The sequence below is a fragment of the Gopherus evgoodei genome, chromosome 3 (genome assembly GCF_007399415.2).
Source record: "Gopherus evgoodei ecotype Sinaloan lineage chromosome 3, rGopEvg1_v1.p, whole genome shotgun sequence".
In the NCBI taxonomy this organism is placed as follows: Eukaryota; Metazoa; Chordata; order Testudines; family Testudinidae; genus Gopherus; species Gopherus evgoodei.
The window spans coordinates 184,468,282-184,487,970 of NC_044324.1; the positions used below are offsets into that span (position 1 = coordinate 184,468,282).

Here is a 19,689-nt window from a genome sequence, read left to right on the forward strand (position 1 = left end):
GTGCCGAGTTGGACCTTTCCTCCGGTCCAACTCGGCACTCAGGTCCAAAGGAATGCTTTGAGTCTGATCTCATGCTCTTTCTTAGTCCTAGGTTTAAAGGACTTGCAGATTCAACACTTATCACTTATGTGTCCTTCGCCGAAGTACCTGAGACAGCTACTATGGGGATCTCGCGTGGGCATGGGCTGTTTGTAGCAATCACAGGGCTTAAAGGCCTGTGCCCCGGCTAAGTTCCCATTGGGACTAACAAAACTCTAATTCTGCTCAGGGCTAACTAACTCAAATCCCAACCATATACACTAACTTTACAAGAACTCTAGTTCGTACAAACAAAGCCTAAGCAACACTACTAAGAGCAGCAAACATTGCATGCACCTTCACGGGTGGCAAGAAAGAACTGAGGGTGGAGAAACCGGTGGTGCCCCTTATACCACACCATGCGGGCGTCACTCCAGAGGGCCCCAGAGCCACCCCTCTACGGATACTGCTGAGGGAAAAACTTCTGGCACCAGTGCATTTGGCGAGCACACACACCTAATGTGGAATGGACATGAGCAAGCACTCAAAGAACTACTCCTGCTTCTGTCAGCATACATTGGTGGGGGCAGGGGGGTGGAAGGGAGGAGAGAGGAGAGTGTATGCCAGCATAGGCTCTCTAGTCCTGGGATTTTCTGATCCCAAAGGGTGGTCTGCGTCCTGGACCTGCGAGACTTCAACAGATACCTAACAAAGCTAAAGTTTCGCATGGCCTCCCTGGCCTCCGTTATCCCCTCCCTGGATCCAGGAGACTGGTATGCCGCCCTCAACCTGAAAGACACATACTTTCACGTATCGATCTTCCCGGGACACAGACGCTTGCTCCGTTTTATGGTTGGTTCGGCCCACTACCAGTTTGCGGTCCTTCCATTTGGCCTGACTACAGCACCAAGGGTGTTTACCAAGTGCATGGCGGTAGTCCATATTAGTGCCAGTTCAAAGGATAATCGGGGTCGTGCTCGACTCGATCCGGGTGAGAGCGTTCCTGCCATTAGACAGGTTTCAGGCCCTGATATACCTCATCTGGGAGTGTCCGCATTTCTCCTGACAACGGCCAGGGTTGCCTGCGCCTGCTAGGCCACGTGGCAGCTTGCACATAGGTGGTCTGCCATGCCAGGCTTCGCATGAAGCCCCTGCAACAATGGCTGGCGTTGACCTATTCCCAATCCAGGGACCACCTGGAAAAGATTGTAACCATTCCTCTGGTGGTTCTCACCTCGCTACGCTGATGGACTGATCCTAAGAAGATCCTGGAAGGAGTCCTGTTTGACAGTCCCGCTCCATCTGTTGAGCTAGCGTCGGACACTTAGGACCTCGGTTGGAGGATGCACCTCGGACATCTCCAGATTCAGGGGATGTGGACCACGGAGGAGACAACGTTACACATAAATGTCAAGGAGCTCAGAGTGGTCTGGCTGGCCTGCGGGGTCCTCCTACTGTACCTGTCAAGCAAAGTAGTGAGAGTCCTGACGGATAATATGGCCTATACATCAACAGGCAAGGAGGAGCGCGCTCGTTAGCTCTCTGCCAAGAGGCTCTCCATCTCTGGGACTTCTGCATCGGCCACGGCATCCATCTGGAAACTGGTCATCTTCCCAGCATCAAGAATGCCCCAGAAGATAACCTCAGCAGGAACTTCTCCTCTCACCATGAGTGGTCTCTCCACCCGGAGGCAACTTGCATGATCTTCAAGAGATGGGGAACTCTCCAAGTAGATCTGTTTGCCACCAGGCAAAACAGAAAGTGCCATGGGTTTTTCTCCTGGGAGAGCCCGATCAAGGGCTCCCTCTCCGATGCCTTCCTCCCGTCGTAGGCCAAGGGTCTGATGTACGAGTTCCCTCTGATCCCTCTGGTCAGCCGGGTCCTAGTAAAGATCAAGAGGGACAAGGCACAGGTTATCATGATCGCCCCTGCGTGACCTCGCCAGCACTGGTTTGGCACGCTCATGAACATGGCAGTGACCCTTCTCTGGCTCCTTCTCTACTGTCCGGACCTGCTGTCACAGGATCACAGTCGGCTTCTACACTTCAACCTCTATTCTCTACACCTCTCGGCGTGGATGCTCGGTGGTTGAACCCGGAGGAGTGTACCTGCTTGGAGGATCTCCACTAGGTCTTCCTAGGAAATAGAAAGCCATCACAATTCTAACTTACCTGGCCAAGTGGATGAGGTTTTCTCACTGGGTGTTGGAGTGCGGCATTTCTCCCTTGCGTTCTTCAGTGCAGTCCATCTTGGGCTACTTACTGCGGCTCATGAACTAGGTGATTGTCTAGCACATTCTTCCATCAGAGTGCACCTTGCAGCCATCTCCACGTTCCACCAGCCAATCCGAGGTCAGACACTCTTTTCTCATGACATGACTGTCAGGTTCCTGAGGGGCCTCGAGATTTATACGACGAAGTGGGTATTCACCCACGAAAGCTCATGCTCCAAAACATCTGTTAGTTTATAAGGTGCCACAAGACTCTTTGCTGCTTTTACAGATCCAGACTAACAAGGCTACCCACTGATACGAGAGGCTTTACGTGCAGGTATGGGCCCCTGTCCCATAGTGGGACCTTAACCTGGTCCTCTCCAGGCTCACTGGCCCGCCTTTCAAGCCGCTGGGCTCCTGCTCCCTTTCCTACTTGTCTTGGGAGATTGCTTTCCTGGTGGCGTGACGTTGGTGATACGAGTCTCAGAGATTAAGGCCTTGACCTCAGAACCGCCTTACACAGTGTTTTGCAAGGACACGGTTCAGCTGCAGCCCCATCCAGCTTTCCTGCTGAAAGTGGTATCTTCCTTCCACATGAGCCAGGACATATTCCTGCCAGTGTTCTTTCACAAGCCGCACAAGAGTGCTGTGGAGAGGTATCTGCACATGCTGGACGTCTGGAGGGCCTTGGCTTTTTACTTGGAGCATACCAAGCCTTTCCGTAAATCGACCCAGCTCTTCATCGCTATGGTGGATAGAATGAAGGGCCTTCTGATTTCTTTGCAGAGGATTTCCAACTGGATAACCTCGTGTATAAAGACCTGTTATGAGCTAGCAAAGGTCCCACTGCTGCCAATCATCAGGGCCCATTCAACTAGAGCGCAAGCATCTTTGGTGGTTTTCCTGGCACACACCCTGATCCAGGACATCTGTCGAGCCGCATCGTGGTCCTTGATCCACACGTTCACATCTCATGATGCTGTCACTCAGCAGGCCAGAGACAACGCTGGGTTTGGCAGAGCTGTATTACAATCTGCGCCACTATGAACTCCTATCCACTTCCACAGGAACTGCTCGAAGTCACCTAATGTGGAATGGACATGAGCAAGCACTCGAAGAAGAAAACACAGTTACCTGTTCCATAACCGGTATTCTTCGAGATGTGGTGTTCATGTCCATTCCACAATCCTCCCTCCTTCCCCACTGTCAGAATTTCTGGCAGGAAGGAACTGAGGGTGGGGGGCGCTGGTGGCGCCCCTTATACCGTGCCATGCGAGCACCACTCCAGAGGGCGCCAGAGCCGCTCCCCTACGGATACTGCTGAAGGAAAAACTTGTGGCACCGATACATGTGGCGAGCACATGCACCTAATGTGGAATGCACATGAGCAACACATATCGAAGAACACCAGTTACAGAACAGGTAACTGTCTTTTCTGCTGGTATATTCTCCCTGAATGACATTAGCTATGTGCACAGAAGCCAGTGTAGCTGCCCCTACACTGGGGGTTTTGTTGGCATACCTGTATTGCTGTGGGGAAGGGGATAGCGTTTTTCCCCTGATTGACACAGTTATACCAGTATAAATTTTAAGTGTAGACGGGGCACAGAATGCAGACATGCTGGATTAGTGCCCCAGCTCCTCACCCCCATCCTTTTGTGGGCAGTTGAAATAACAGTATCAAACAGAAAGCTCAAACTAAGTTTCTTCATCAAACAAGGCTCTTCCTAAGGTTTCCTCCAATTACCTTTCAATCCTAGAACCTGGTTCCTTCAGCTTAGAGACCCACTGCAATCTCCCTTATGTCCAGAGTGGGATTGTCTTGGTAAATCAGCAACATTCAGTCATCATTCCCATGCAGGTCCCAATATGTACTGACAAGGTGGATGGATAGGAAACTCTGCCACCTTGTTACAATTGAATTTAGCTAAATCATTGCACATAGCAATGTGGATGATCTTGAATTCGGTGAACACAACAGCATTTGAGTTCCCATCTATGATTCACCTGGATAGGACATTTTACTGGTTATTGAAATCTGTGTTCTCATTCATGCATAGGGTTTATAATGTGTATCCAACTGACAGATAAATTACAAGTTTAATTGATTTGGTGGGAATGCAATTTTTATTGGACCAAAAGGGGCAACGAACTCTAAAAATCTTTAAATTCACGTTGTTCTTATCCAGAATATATCCAAATTGTGTTAGGAAGCTCATGTGGGAGGGTATAGCACACAGGACTGCCTTTTCCATTCCATTCCATTCCATTCCATTATGATTTGATTGATACTGTTTTGTTTCTTTTGTAATTTCTTGCTGTAATTTTTGTTTATGTACCTGCTGTTTCACGAGAGCCTCATTAAAAGCAGATACACATCCCATGGGCTGTTTTACTCATCAACTTAAAAATAATAGTTTGTAAGGAGTAATAAAACAGGATTTGACTGGAGCCTTCTAGGAAGAAATGATTTTAAAAGTAAAGGGCTCTGAAACAAGAAGGGATTTTAAAAGAAGAGGGTTGTTAATGTGGATTTCATTTAAATCAAGCATTTTTTGTTTTAAAAAGCTATGGTCTCATGGATGTGTTGGTTTTTGTGGAATGTTTGACAAAAGTACGTTATTGATCGTTGCAAGAAACAAGTTAAGAGATGGTTAACAAGATAATGGCAAATTAAATTTTCTACTCATGTAGTGATTAATTTCCTATTAGATCGGTAAAACATTTTTGAATAGAATGTTTTATCAGGAAGAAACGTGGTAGAACATTTTCACCAAATATTTGTAAACTGTACATTTTACTATATTTTGATTAGTTATCAACCTTTTATTAACCTTACTTGGTTAAAATAGTTCCCACTTACTATCAGAATAGTGCTTGCTGAACATTGCTTGCAAAAAGTCTCTGATCCTATCAGTGTAATAAAACATTTGACCATTTAAATGATCCAATTGGTATGTCCATATGTAATTTATTTTTAAAAGCAATTTGGGCAGACTTTTTCAGTGGCTCATAGGAAACAGGTGACAATATTTGACCTCGAAATGTATATACCCTTAGAGTGGTGGTGTTTCTCTCTGTTCTTCTTTTGATCCTCAAAGGCTTGACAGATGCATAGTTTCTGCCATTTGAGGGTATACTTAGGTTATGATTTTGGCTTGATGGTAGCTTTTGTTGGATGTGCATTTATGTGAATTAAGGAACTTTATACCCACAACCAGTGTGAATATTAACTAGTTCTTAATGCTCATTTCTGTTCTTGAGAGAACTTCGTTTTCATGAAAATTAAATTGTAAATCGACATAAAAGTTAACTTCATCACCAGTACTGAGAGTGGGCCTGAAGGTTTCATTTGCACATCATTTGAGAGATTAGAGAGTCTTCCTTGTCTTTTCATATAAGAACAAGATTTGATTGATTCTTCTGGTGTAAAAAACAAATCTGAGAACTTCTCGTATTGATTAAATAGGTCAAAGCCTTCCAAGGCTGAAATTTTTCTTGAAATTAAGTTTTCTTAAAACAGAGGGGCCATCTCAGGCTATTTGTTTGAATCAGATCCTCCCATTTAAATCAGTCAAAAAGATGAAGTTGTATAGTCAAGTATTACAGCTAGATTATAATGGAAGGGAGACAGCCTCACATCTGAATACTGGCCAGACAATACTGCTTTTGTTAGCAATTAAACTTTGCCCATAGCTTCTCACTGTATTTGGAATGTTCTCCATAAATTTAAGCATTCAAGTTGTCTTTCTAACTTGTTCTTTAAATGTAAAATGTTTCTTATAAGTAATTATTTCCATTTTGATTTTATTTGTCATTTGAAACCTCTGTACTTGACAAATTAGTCATAACAGAGGAAACTAACATGCATAATAGATTTGAGATTTGGATCAAATTAAAGGTATATTGAAAGTATTGGAGAGAAATGTGAAAATACAGTTAGGTTAAATGAGTCTCTTGCCTTATCTTCATTTCTTTATTTAATTCCAGTTCTGTGTTTTAAAAGTTTTATTTTGAAGTTAAAATGAATTGATACCATTATCTGGGATTTGAATTGCTCTGTCTTCCCTATTACCAAGCAACAGATGCTGTACAGTTCCCTTTGGAAGTTGATCCATTGAAGTCAGTAGGAGGCACTCAGCATCTTGCAGCAATAGGTTAAGTAGACTTGATAATAGAGACTGGTGCTGCACTCTTTAAAATCAGTGTGAGCAGGATAAGACCCATGAAGACTAGAAACTTCATTCTGGAGTCTGAGGCCATATATATGCTTGAAGTTTTGAAAGCAATTTGTAGCAGTTACATCAGCTTGTGTTTGTTATAGAATGACTGTGGTGGTGGCGGCAGAGAGAGAAACCACACACCCCTGTATGGTTTGATAGACCACAATGCAAACTTAATTGGAACAATCAGTAATTAGGTTTTGGTGCCCTTTGAAATTGTTGCAGTTACTAAATGTTAGCGTAAATGTAACCATAATAGAGAGTTTAATTAAACCATCCAGTCTCAGTGGTTGCCCCATTCTTTTCTCCTATAGACTTGTAGCTGGGTTGTGAGGTTTTTGTCTCAGTCTTGTGGCAGAATGCACCATCCTAATAGTCTTGTGTTAAAGGGGAACATAAAGTATGTTCTATATCATCTAGTCTTCGAACTGCTGAAATGTGGGGACAGGCATAGGCCACAAATTTCAGAAGCGAGTTAAGGAATCAGAAAAGTAAAAAAAATGCTGTTTGTTTGTTTGTTTGTAGTTTTGTTCATTGGTCTCAAAGGTTCAGCGAGTTCACATAAGAATCCAAGCTTTTGGGTGCTTAACTGAACAGAGTCTCCAAATATTTTTGAGCTGCTTCTAGTGCTATAAAAAAAATAGATTTAAAGAATTTTATGGGTGTGAGAGAAAGAGTGTATATCTTGTGGGAGGTGGTAAGCTGAGTTAATAAGTGTTTGGCTCTGGAGAAGGTTTACTTTGCGCTTCCTACTCAAGGCTGTACTGGTGTAGTCTCTCTGCCAGGTTCTGTATTGTGAATCTTTCCCTGTGCCCTGCTCTGTTACATTTTTTATTTTTATTATATTACTGTAGGCTCCATCCACAGCCTTAAGCTAATGCAATTAGCTCTTCCCTTTTAGTCCTCAAGGAGTTCCTTTTTTGGGGAAGAAATGTTTTGGTTCCTTACTGGGCATATGGTCAGGCACCTCAGTTTCCGTGCGCTATTCATGCTGTTAGAGCATATTTTAAAAAGCCTCATGTACTGACGTATCCATTGTGGACCATGTTCTAATAAAAAACAGAAATCTTAGGAAGAATTAGTGAAGTACTATCATTTCGGTCCTTAGCAATATTTTTATCATGGCATGTGAAGAAAATTTTCTGTTTGCTTAGATTTTCATGTAGACTGGTATTTGAGGGTGGAATAGGTGTGTATGTGTGTGTTGGAGACGCAGTTTCCTGGTAACCCCTGCACAAATCTAACAATCATATAGTGTTCCTCCAACGAAAACTTGAATGTGGTGGCATAGAGCACCCACGAGGAAAAATTGGTGGGTGTTCTGCACCCACTGGCAGCTCCCCATCCCTCCCCCCTGCCTCCACTCTGCCTTCTTCCCTGAGTGTGCTGCTGCGTCTTCTCCCCCTCCCTCCCAGCACTTGTGCCGCAAAACAGCTGTTTCGCCTAGCAAGCCTCAGAGGGAGGGGAGGAATGTGCCCCGCTTGGGGGAGGGGGGGGGCGTGGATTTGGGGAAGGGTCCAGTAGGGGCATGGAGGGGTGGAGTTAGGGTGGGGACTTTGGGGCAGAGGTGGAGTCGAGGCGGGGCCAGGGGCGTGAGCATTCACCAGCTCAGAAAAAAGTTGTCTCCTGTGTATGGTGGGTGTTTCTAGGTGAGCACTATCCTATAGACCCCTATTAGCTGACCCATAGAACATATTTTACTTTATAAAGCTTAGTAGGTATTAATTGGTGTGAAATATTGTATTGCAAAAAGCTGAGGAAGCATGAAGAGAGTAACTCAGAATTAATTTTAGAAAGCGCTTGCTGATTTGTGTAGCATCATAGTAAACATTTTCTTTTGTAGTACTTAGAGATACAGATGATGTAGTAGCAGCAGCAGCAACAGGTGGAAATTCCGGTAGTATTCCGTTGTGAATGGCACATCGCTGGCATTTTACTAATGGATCCTAGTGTGCGTATTTACATTCTATTCACTTTCCTTTGCTGTGTAGGAAAATTGAAGTTACCAGAGCATATATCAAACACTTGAATACGTTATTTAAAAAAACCTGAATTTATTTTCTGTTGGTGTGTTTTCTGCAGTTATTCTGGAATTGAGCAGGGATTCAGTAACTAAAATACAAATTAGATTATAAGAGAGGAAGCCCTCTGAAAAATCATTTTATGATAAGTTATCAAAATCCAAGAAGTTCAAACAAACATACTTTGAATTCGCTTTAAGCAAATCCTGTGAAAACATGAATCTTTCAAAGTGCTTCACAAAATTGGTGGAGTTACTGTAAGAATTTTGACCTACCTTTGTTAATTTTCCTCAACTGTTAACCCACCTTTCCACTTTTGTATATAAAGTAATTAGTCTGTCTTGTGTTTGCATTTCTTTTGAATTTATGTTTATTTCGTTGTATTTACTGTTCGCTTTGGGGTTTGTTTTTCTGTCATTGCTCTTCTATCATTCAGCTAAAGCTTTGATCCCACATCTTGTAGACTATTGCTTATATACACTTTTGAGTGCTTAGATCAGCATAAACTGTTCAGTTTGTTGCTTTTATACTCCATTTTTGTTTAAAAATGTGGCAATATACATTTTTACTATATTTTCAAACTAAAAATGGAAACCTTAACTGTAAAATGTATTTTCTTTACAATTGTGTACCTTTTATATCTATATCTATATATCTTTAAAAAATTATTAGCTTTAAAAAAAATTTACTGGTTCTTTTTTGTTTGTATAGGGGAAAATGCAGTGTTGCCCTTCTGAATGAGACAGAATCTGTGTTGTCATATCTTGATAAAGAGGTAACACACATCACTAAACCTTTTGTTTACTTCGACTCCATAGATCCCAATATTTATCTTCTGATATTTATAGTAGGATTTTAGTAAATGCATACAATTAAAAAAATTCAGTATTGAATGTCTTGTTAGAGGTTGGTGAAAATACCTTCTAACTTCATAAGTATTATGTATTAAAGTAATTTAATACATTGTATCTTCTCTCTTTTTATTATTATAGTCAACTAAATAGTTATTGTCACCTGAACATAAAAATTAAAATATACACTTCATTCAGATATGTTAGGTGCTTTTTTAAAAAGTAGCTTAAAATATTATTACAAAACCTTGAATATAAAAAGCCTTTTTCAGTGGTTTTATTAGTTATTTTAATATTGGGCAAACACATTTTTGGTTTGAAATCAGTATGAGTTCATTTTCATAGTTGTGTACCAGCGCCATTAATGGTTTATAAGCTGCTACTCCACTCAGCAGAGGTAAAGGGCACACCAGTGCTTTTTTGTGTAGGTCTTATTCATTAATTAATAGTGTTTTGGGCTTTGTTGTAATTTGTAAAAATCTTTATGAGAGCTTAATTAATTAATGGGGAAAAAAATAAAATTCAGAAAATAGATTTCATCAGACATACTAAATTCTGGGCATAAGTAGCTGATGATTGTACCTTTAATATTGTACATACACTCTTATGAAATGTCTTCCAAATACTTGTATTCATTACAAGAGACTGAATAAACCATTTAAACAGGGAGACTATATTAAATTTACTTAAATCTGTATTCACTAAAATGGAGATTAATATATTTTGTAGGCTTTCTATTTGTGTGTCTTGCACCCTAAAAGGGAGCTTGGAAGGTCAGTACAAGTGAATTTGATATTGAAAAAGTAGAGTTTCTTTTTTGTATTTATAATTTTTAAATGAAAGAAGTTTGTAGGTTTAAAGTAAAATGAAACAGTTGAATTAATATTATTGCAAATATCTTTCCCTTTTTAGGATACTTTTTTTTATTCGCTGGTATATGATCCATCACTGAAAACACTTTTAGCAGACAAAGGAGAAATCAGAGTGGGACCTAGATATCAAGCAGATGTACCAGACATGCTTGCTGAAGGTAAATATTTGTTGGCCTTTGAATGTTAAAATAAAAAAAATCAACATATCACATTATTATTTCTATTGACTTGCAAAGGTGAGATAGGCACATTCCAAAACAGAAATATCTTGGTTCCCGATCGTGAGGAACAGAAAGAACTACATTAGATATAATGGGGCACCAAAAGAGGGTTCATTGGGTAACCAGTGAATGGACTTTATGACCCGGTGAGGTTTTGTGCGTCATAATATAATTAAGATTTTTTTTTTTTAATTGACCATTTGTTTGGTTCAGTTGGCTCATTTCAGGTAGGCCTCACAGGAAAAAGTGTCTTAAGGACACACATTATAGACACTATAAAGCAACAACAATACAAAAGAAAAATGTGTGCTCTCCTAAAAAGGCTTTGCATGCTGAATGCATGACCTCCCCTTTGTTAATTATCAACTTACACCAGGGTTAAGGTGGTATTTAGTACCTTTCTCTTCAGTTCGTATAAATCTTTCGCCTTTTACTAAAGATTTCTTGTCTGTTTTGTAGCAGGGTTGAAATACACATTTCTTCCCTAGAACATCTTGAAAATCATAGGTCCTCTTACCTTGCTGAAGTAGTTGGAATTTTTAAAATTTCTATTAATCTTTTGTTACACATAAACTTTTATTTTTTGTTTTTATATGAATTTTACATCTGGTATATATTTAAAGCTGATTTGTACTGTGATGGGTGTGAACTGTTTGCCATCTATTTTTAGTGCACATATATTGGCTTTGGAAATGTTATGAACAGTCTTTGTTACCGAGTTTTATGTTCTGATTAGAGTGGTAATAAAGGAAGCAGTTTTCCTGAGGAATGGCTAAGATATAAATATTATTTCCTAACAATCTTGGGTGTTGTTTATTTCTTGATAAGGGAAGCACTTTTATGAAATTCATACCGGTAGCACAAAGTCAATGGGAGTTTCCAGTGCATATGAAATGCAGGACTTCTGCACCCTTAATGGAATGCTAAAGTGCTCTTTTATTCCTGTCAAGTGTGCTGCTTGTTTTGTTTGTTTTAAAAACCAGTATTGTTCAAAGTTTGTCTAATGAACTGTATAATGGAAGAATGATTTTTTTCAATAAGAAAGGTAGACTGTTTTATTATAGATGCAGTGTAGCAGATCAATGCGTTGTTATTCTGATTATTTATTTATTAGCTACTTGACAAGGTAAGGTAGTCATGGAAAAACTTTTTCGGCGTTGCTTGTGAAGAATATAGGCTTGCTACAAACATAACTGGAATATGATACAATGGACCTGATGTAGGGAACCAAATAATTTGTTTATTATATAAAGATTCATATGATGAAAGAGAATGTTTACTAAGGATATAGATAGAGAGGGACTGTGACATTTTTGGGTACAGAGCTAATCACTATCCCCTCTTACAGCACGAGAGAACCTTGTCTGTGCTCACGGGGGGAAACTTGCCCAAAACAACTGGCTGTTGGCAATATCAGTGCTCCATTCAGGTTTCACAAGCCCTGTTCTTTCCCTCTGCAGGCTAGTAGTTTGCACAGCCCAGCCCTTAGGCTCCCTAAATGAGTCTTTGGGGCAAAGCAGAGAATATCTGTGGCAAAATCAGTGGAGATAGTTAGCCCCAGAGTTCTGCTCTGGCCCTGGAGCATAGGCCTCTCCAACCTGTCTGTACACTTCACTTTCTTATACCTGAGTCCCTCGACTGCTGGGCACTCTCAGTGCAAGCAGATTTGCTGCCTGTGGAAGCAGTGTCCTCAGTTCACTAGCTTCACCTCAGTTCAACACTCTTCTTAGCCCATAGCACTTAGGACTTGTCTACACATACAGTGCTACAGTGGTGCCGTTCAGTGCTTAGTGATTGAAGATCCCATCTATGCGGATGGGAGAGCTACTCCCGTCAGCGTAGGTAATCCACCTCATCAAGAGGCAGTAGCTGTGTCAATAGGAGAAGCCCTCCTGTTGACATAGCACTGTCTACGCCAGGAGTTTGATTGGAATACCATACCATGCCACCCTTACTTCTGCGCTGCTGCCTTCAGAGCTTAGCATCTGGAAAGTGGCAGCTGCTGACTGAGAGCCCAGTTCTGCAGGCAGCAGTGCAGAATTAAGGGTGGCAATACCATACCATGCTACCCTTACTTCTGCATTGCTCCTAGTGGCGGCTCTGTCTTCAGAGCTGAGCTCCCAACCAGCAGTTGCTGCTCTCCGGCTGCCCAGCTCTGAAGGCAGCGCTTCTGCAATCAGCAGTGCAGAAGTATGAGTAACAGTACTGCAACCTCCCCCTACAATGACATTGTGACTCACCCACAATCCCTTTTTGGGTGAGGACCCTACAATTACAACTCCCTGACATTTCAGATTTAAATTGCCGAAATCATGAAATTTACTATTTTAAAAATCCTATGACCGTGAAATTGACTAAAATGGACTGTGAATTTGTGCTGTTGTGAATTGAAATTTTTAAAAAAAGAGCATTGACGTGTCATTGTCAGAATTTAAAATATGTATTTGCACCCATTAATTTAAAAAAAAAGCGTAGAGACTTTATGATTAGGGGAGTACATAAAATGTATGTATAAGGAAGTATTGAAGCAAGGGGTGAAAATGTGTTATAATGGTCACCTAGTAGTGACCATTAAGGTTCCTTTGTGACTTTGGTTATAAATATATTTTCATGTCTACATAACTTTCTGAACAGTTCTTCTTTTGGGTTAAAAATATTTATTCTTAGCCTCATCTCAAGGGAATTTTTTCCCCCAGTTTTGAGCAAACTCTGTTAATCAACTATACAGCTGTATTGGGTGGACAAATATAATTTTGAATGGTAAAATAACAAACTAACTCTTCAAGATCCTTTGTTCACATTAATTTGATACGTGGGGTTTCAAAATTCAAAATTTCTAGGTGTCTAGTCCTCACTAAGAACTAATTATTGCTAATTTCAAAAGATCAATAGGTCAGAGATGGATTGTTTACAGTGTACTCATTTTCAATCTTCGTAATATGTATTTTCTCTAGAATTTTTGCTGACATTAGGAGCTAGGATATTGTCTGCTAGACATTAGGTATGTTCCAGTTGAAGTCTGTTAGAGTTTTGCCATTGAGATTAATAGGAGTTGGATTGGATCTTAAAATAGTATAGTAGATAATATCTATTTAGTAGATTAAAGCCTATGTAGTAACTTTTCTTCCTACAGAAGTTTCTTTAGAGCTGAAGGTATTTCTAAAATTAAATTCCTTAACATTAAAAAAGTTTTTGTGGAGCTTATAAGCTCTATGATCTAAACTCTGGCTCCATTGCAATTCCCATTGAGTTCCTTGGAGCCAGGATTTCTCTGTGTGTTACAAGCCTTGCTCTTGCAGAGTTTGTTAATCCCAGAAGTATAGTGGATGATGAGATCTTCAGGCTGTCATGTAGGCAAGAATTAGTCCATCAGTATTCCTGGAGGACAAGGGAGCCAATATATCCCCCGATTCTTTGTGCCAACCTCCGAGTGGCATAAGAACACATCTCAGCTGTCAGAGTGCCTCTGCATGTGACCTGGCACCATTTTCTGAATTATAGCAAAATTGATCCCTGTGGAGTAGGAGCTAGAGCACTGGATTGGGATTCAGAGATCTGGGGTTTATTCCTAGTTGTGCCACGGGCCTACTGGGTGATATTTCACCTCCCTGTGCCTCAGTTTCCTCATCTATAAAATGGGGATAATGCTACTGACCTCCTTCTTAAGGCTCTTTGGAATCTACTGATGAAAAATGCTGTGTGTGAGCTAGGGTTATTTTAACAACTAGGATTCTCATTCACAGAATGGAATCTGAAAAAAGCTGGTTGAATAGCATTTATGGAATAAAATAGTAAGTCTTGTAAAGATGGGATCTTGTGAAAACTTGTGAATCTTCTAATAGCAATTCAGGCCTACATTTTCAAAAGTGTCTAATGATTATGGGTGCCCAACTTGTGACACTTTAAACAAGCCTAATTTTTCAGAAAGTCCTGAGCACCCACCCTTTAAAAATCAGGTCTCTTTAAAGTGTCAAGATGGACACCCAAAAATCAAGGCATCAAAAATCAGTGGTCACTTTTGAAAAATTTAGGCCTTAGATAATCTAGTCATACTATGCAGTAAATTCAGAATGTTAGTAACTTCATTCAGATGCAGTATGTAGGGGCAGTTGAGAATAAAAGTAGAGGAAAAATGCCTTCTTCATAAGTCACTAGTAAACAGAAGTTTTAAGAAATCCTCCCATACCTTATATTAAGAAAAGAAAAATATTAGTGACATGCACCATCAGTTTGTTTTGAATGGTTACTGTCATAAAAATCTGAACGAAAGCACTGAAAGCATGCTAATTCAGATTCGCTTTCAGAAGGCTGGTCACAAAGTGGATGTTAAATGGAAAAGTTCTTTGAATTGTGAAATGTCTATAAGAACCAAATTGTTTTGCTATAAACATAATGATGGCTTCTATAAGGTTTGTAAACTGAAAATTCAGATTTTTATTTTAACAAATGAAGATTTACATTGTGTCTGCCTCCAGTGTTTTACATTTTTCAGTGGCCTATTCAGGCACAAAAAATGAGTTGGTGCCTGTCTCTGTACTATGGATATTGATTTTGTTTCCCTTGAAATTAACTTTTTTTCTTCCACAGATAATATAGATCAGCAAAATCCAGAAACACTTTAAATAGCACACAAACCAAAGATCTGATTGTACTTCCTAGACTTTCTTTTACGGTTAAATTAGATTCACTTGTATTTCATTTTAATTTTTGTGATGAAAAACATAGTTTCCTTTTAACAAATAAAAAAAAATTAATAAAACCCCACATAAAATGAGGCTATTGTAGATTTGGCTGATCTTTATCTTCTAAAGCAGTATGGTAAATTATTTTTAGATGGTTGTCTTTGTGTTAATAATTTATTTAATAGTTATGAACACATAAGAACATATAGCTATTTGGTAACAACTTGTACTGTCTTAGCACAGCTTCCAGAAAGAGCTGCAGGCCCTTGTCAGGTTTGTTGTCATCTACAGCTGAATGTTATTTCTCTTCTCTCATGAGTAAGGCTAAGATGATGTCATGGAGGTCGCAGAAGTCATGGAATCCATGACTTCTAGTGACCTCCATGACATTGGGGCTCCTGCAACTGACCAGCTGCTGCTGGCAGTGGGAGACCCTGCAGTACCCAGTTGACACAAGCAACAGGGATCCCCCTGCAGCTCCCAGGGACCCCGGAGCTGCTCAGTGGGCGGGGGAGGGGGCCCTAAAGCTCCTGCTGCTGGCAGACTCCCCTCCTGCAGCTGCTCAGCCACCCTGAGCAGCTGTCCTCCCCCCTTCCTGTCGTCTCTCCCTCCCTCCCCCTGCAGCTCCCAGCCTGCAGCACCAGAGGGACCCCGGAGCTGCTCAGTGTTGGCAGGAGGTCCCCCAGAGCTCCCTTGCCACTGTGGGTCGTGGGGGACCTCCCGCAACTCCCAGCCCTGCAGGGCGGCAGGGGATTCCTTCCAGCCACTGGGCAGTGGAGTCCCTGCAACTCCCAGCTGCTGGGGATTGTGGGGCGCAGAGGGCAGGGTGCTGGACCCTACTCTTTCCTCATTTTGTCAGGGATGTTTTTAGTAAAAGTCAGGAACAAGTCACGGCTTCTGTGATTTTTTGTTTATTGCCCCTGACTGGTCCATGACTTTTATTAACAATATCCATGACAAAATCGTAGCCTTTCAGATGAGTAATAGGCATTCCTTGTCTGGAGATCCCCATCCACTTAGGTGGGGATTCAGCCCTCCCAAAAAAACTAACAAAAAACTAGAAGCTCTGCACCCGGCATTTATTTTCCACTGCAAAACCAAAGTATGTATACATATTGTCAGGAAATAAAACCCCAACTTGTTTCCAGATTCCAAACGGTTACTATTATAAAAAAGTATAACATTTATTTTTATAATTATGAAAAGAAAATAAATGTCCCCTGTGCCCTGTAAGGGTAAGTTTGCACGGTAGCTGGAGGTGTCATTTCCCACTTGGCTACACATACATTTGCTAGTTCTGTTCAAGCTAGTGTGCTAAAAATAGTAGTGTGGCCGCAGGGAATTGGTCTAGCAACCCAGATATGTACCTCAGACTAACCCATGGCTAGCTGGCGCCGGTGCTCATGCTGCTGCAGCCACACAGCTATTTTTATTGTGCTAGCTTGGTCAGAACTAGTGCATGTACATCTGCCTGAGCAGGGAATTACACTTCCCAGCTGCAGTGTAGGCGTACAGGTAGTGACATATTAAAGACCAGATCCTGATTTGAGAATCACAGGAGTTATGTTCCTGTGACTGTTGGATTCTTACTGTAGGATTGAGGCAGAGGTCGACTGAGGAATCACTGTTCCTTTAATATTTATTGTTCATATATCCCCAAGTGCTTTCCTCTAATAAAACTTCAATAAAATGCTTAATGTTAGAAAAAGTCTTAACTGGTGAATGATTTCCCTTGGGTTCCCAGCTAGACAAGAATTACAGTAGTCCGTTGGTAGAGCGAAAACATGACCTAGTTAACTTTTGACATCGGCACACAAAAGAATAGATTTGACTCTGCTAATAACATTTTTTGTGGGGAATTACTGGGAAAAGCCCTTTGGTAATGTTCCACCGCAACTGCTTCTAACTCACTGGTCCTCAAACTTTTCATGGTCCTGCCCCCTCATTCCCCCGCCCCGCCCCCGCCCCCGAGCTGGGGCCAGGAGCAGGGTTGTGGTTCCCAGGGGAAGGGGAGGGGCACGGACAGGGAGCTGAGACTGGGGCCACAGCTGGGGGCGTGGCTGGGGCCGGGAGCAGAGCCAGGACGGAGGGCGGGGCTGAGACAGAGGCCAGGAGCGGAAGCTGTGGCCAGGCCATGATTGGGGGCCCAGGCTGGGGGTGAGGCTGGAGCAGAGCTGGGGTGGGGCTGGAGTGAAGCTGGGAGTGGAACAGGTCTGGGTAACCTCCCTTGCTGCCCCCCATAGGGGCTGTCCAGGGCCCTGCTCCACCCCCCCAAATGTTTCTCCATAGCCCCCTGGGGGGGGTGTGCTCCACAGTTTGGGGACCATTGTTCTAACTACATGTAACTGCATTCCACACTGAGAATGTTGCAGCAGAATTTGGCTAGGACAAGATCCAGGCCAACGATAACTGGGGTCAAATGCTTTATTTTGCTGCTTTTTTAACGCTGGGAGGAGGGAGGAAATACCATATTTTCCTGTGGTGGCACAACACTGAGTTTGCAATACCCTTCCTCCTTTAAGGGCTTATCTCTGTCCAAAGTTGCCCTTCTGTGGTTTGAAACACAGAATGGACACTCTTCATTCAGTTTAAGCCAGTCTCATTACACTGCCTGTTCTTAAAGTTGTCTGACGCTTCCAAGTATAAAATCTTGTTTTCAGTTCCAATAACTTTACTAAACTGTAACTGTTTGGGCTGAAATTTTCCAGGCTTGGTTGTCTGCCTCAGGCTGCATTCTTCTGGAAAATTTCAGCCAAAACAGTTCAGTTGTTTCTAAGAATGAGTTTAGTGAAAAATACATTGTTTTTTCATTGGTTTAAAAGTACAGATGACCTTTTCTTTGGGAAAAAAAGCAACATGCTTTGGAATAGGGACTTGAAATTTGGCAAGGGGGTGGCCTTTGTGTGAGGGATGTGCCTTTTGGTGTCCGTGTGAAAATCTGTCTAAATTTGGCCAAGTTTTATAAACCTTCAAAAAAATCACGACTTGCACATGCTTAGTAAAGACTTGCTAGGGTTTCACAGCTAAAAACTCCAAAAATTCCATCTGCACTAGGCATCCTCCACTCAGGGCTGAACATGACTTTCCCTGCAAACGCAGCTCTGAACGGCTGTGAGCCAGACTAGGGCTGGTCACCAAAATAGAAGGCAAGAGAGCTTGTCTCTCCCGTCTTCTCTGTGGTGCCCCTGCTGGCAGCCAGGCATGTGGACAAGAGCTGGAACTGGGGTTAGGAGCGGTAGATTGAGACAAGAGACTGGAAGAATTTTTTGGGAGAGGGACACACACAGCTGGGATTAAAAGTTGGCAGGAGTTGGGAGGAGACTGGGCCTGGCTGGGCAAGGTGATTGGGACTGGGAGCTGGAGAGGGAAATAGGGAATGGAGATTATGTGGAGAAAATGATGGGAGCTAGTGGGACAAGAGTAGGTCTGGAAACCATTGGGGCAGGGGGAAGGATGTGGGAGCAGATCTGACAAGCCACTGGATAAGGAGACTGGGGACAAGGAGCGGGGATGGGTAGGAAAGCGGGTTGGGCGAAGAGACTGGGGTGGAGAAGCTGGAAGTGTGTTGTGGAGAGTTTGAAGTGGACAGGACAGAAGGGGTCAAATTTGGGGAATGGACAGAAGAGTCTGGGCCCAGCTGAGCACACTCCACTGCAGAGGCTGGAATGGAAATCATAATTTCTGAGTCTCGCCATTCCTCTGCTGTCAGCACATACCTGTGAAGGGCAATGGCAAAGGGTGTTATTCCCCTCTGGTGCTGGTTGAAACAAAGGATGATAACCTATTGCTACTATCAGCTACTTTGTTATCTCAAAGTATCTTTGTTATCTTTGTGTGATGGATCCACCCCTGCTGATTATCCTTGTGGGCATCAATAGGATGCCACATGGTGGAATTTCTGATTTTTCAGTCTGCCTTTAAAAAAAAAAAATGAAGGACTTATACACAAAAACTATGTTGAAAACATTATTATTAACGTTGCAGTGTCAAGCACTGAAATGTTAGAAAATGCCAAAATTAAGGTTGCCTGTGCATCCTTGTGCATGTGCAGTAAGATGCAGTCTTTCATTACATACTTTTTTTTCACACAATACCCCAGCCTCATTCAGTGCACAGGATGGACCTGCTCTGGGGATAGATCTGGTTTCTGTACAGGACCCCTGCTTCGTTTGTTGCAGAAGTTGGAAGCTGTGTAGTGAATGAGGCAGGGGACTGCAGGAAGAGAAGAGACAGTCTCATAGTGAACAGTTGAATGCTGCCCTGGCGAACTGGATTCTATTCCTGCCTGTCACAGAGTTCCTATGCAATGCTAGTTAAGCAGCTAGTCAAACTTTTCAAAGATTGTTATTATTTATTCTTCATTTTCTGGGTGCTTGACTTGAGAGCCTGGGGTCTGATTTGCACGAGTTCAGAGCACTCATAGCTGCAACTGAAGCTTGGAACTGTTCTTTGATCATATAAAATGTGATATAAGGCTAAATACTATGAAAAATCAGGTTCTGGATGTCTCAAATTGGAGGTCCAGAGCAGGGCTGGCTTTAGGAAGTGCAGGGCCCAATTTGAATAGTTTCGACTGGTAGGGATGACTC

General features: G+C 42.0%; 1 protein-coding gene across 1 annotated transcript in view; it reads left to right on the top strand.

Moving 5' to 3' along the window:
* The window catches only part of MTA3 (metastasis associated 1 family member 3), a 211,571-nt gene that overhangs the window by 56,227 nt on the left and 135,655 nt on the right, over nucleotides 1–19,689 (top strand). Inside the window, exons 5-6 of the mRNA XM_030557652.1 lie at nucleotides 9,186–9,249; nucleotides 10,238–10,355. Coding sequence (XP_030413512.1) covers nucleotides 9,186–9,249; nucleotides 10,238–10,355 — 182 coding nt within the window. The remainder of the gene's footprint in view (nucleotides 1–9,185; nucleotides 9,250–10,237; nucleotides 10,356–19,689) is intronic.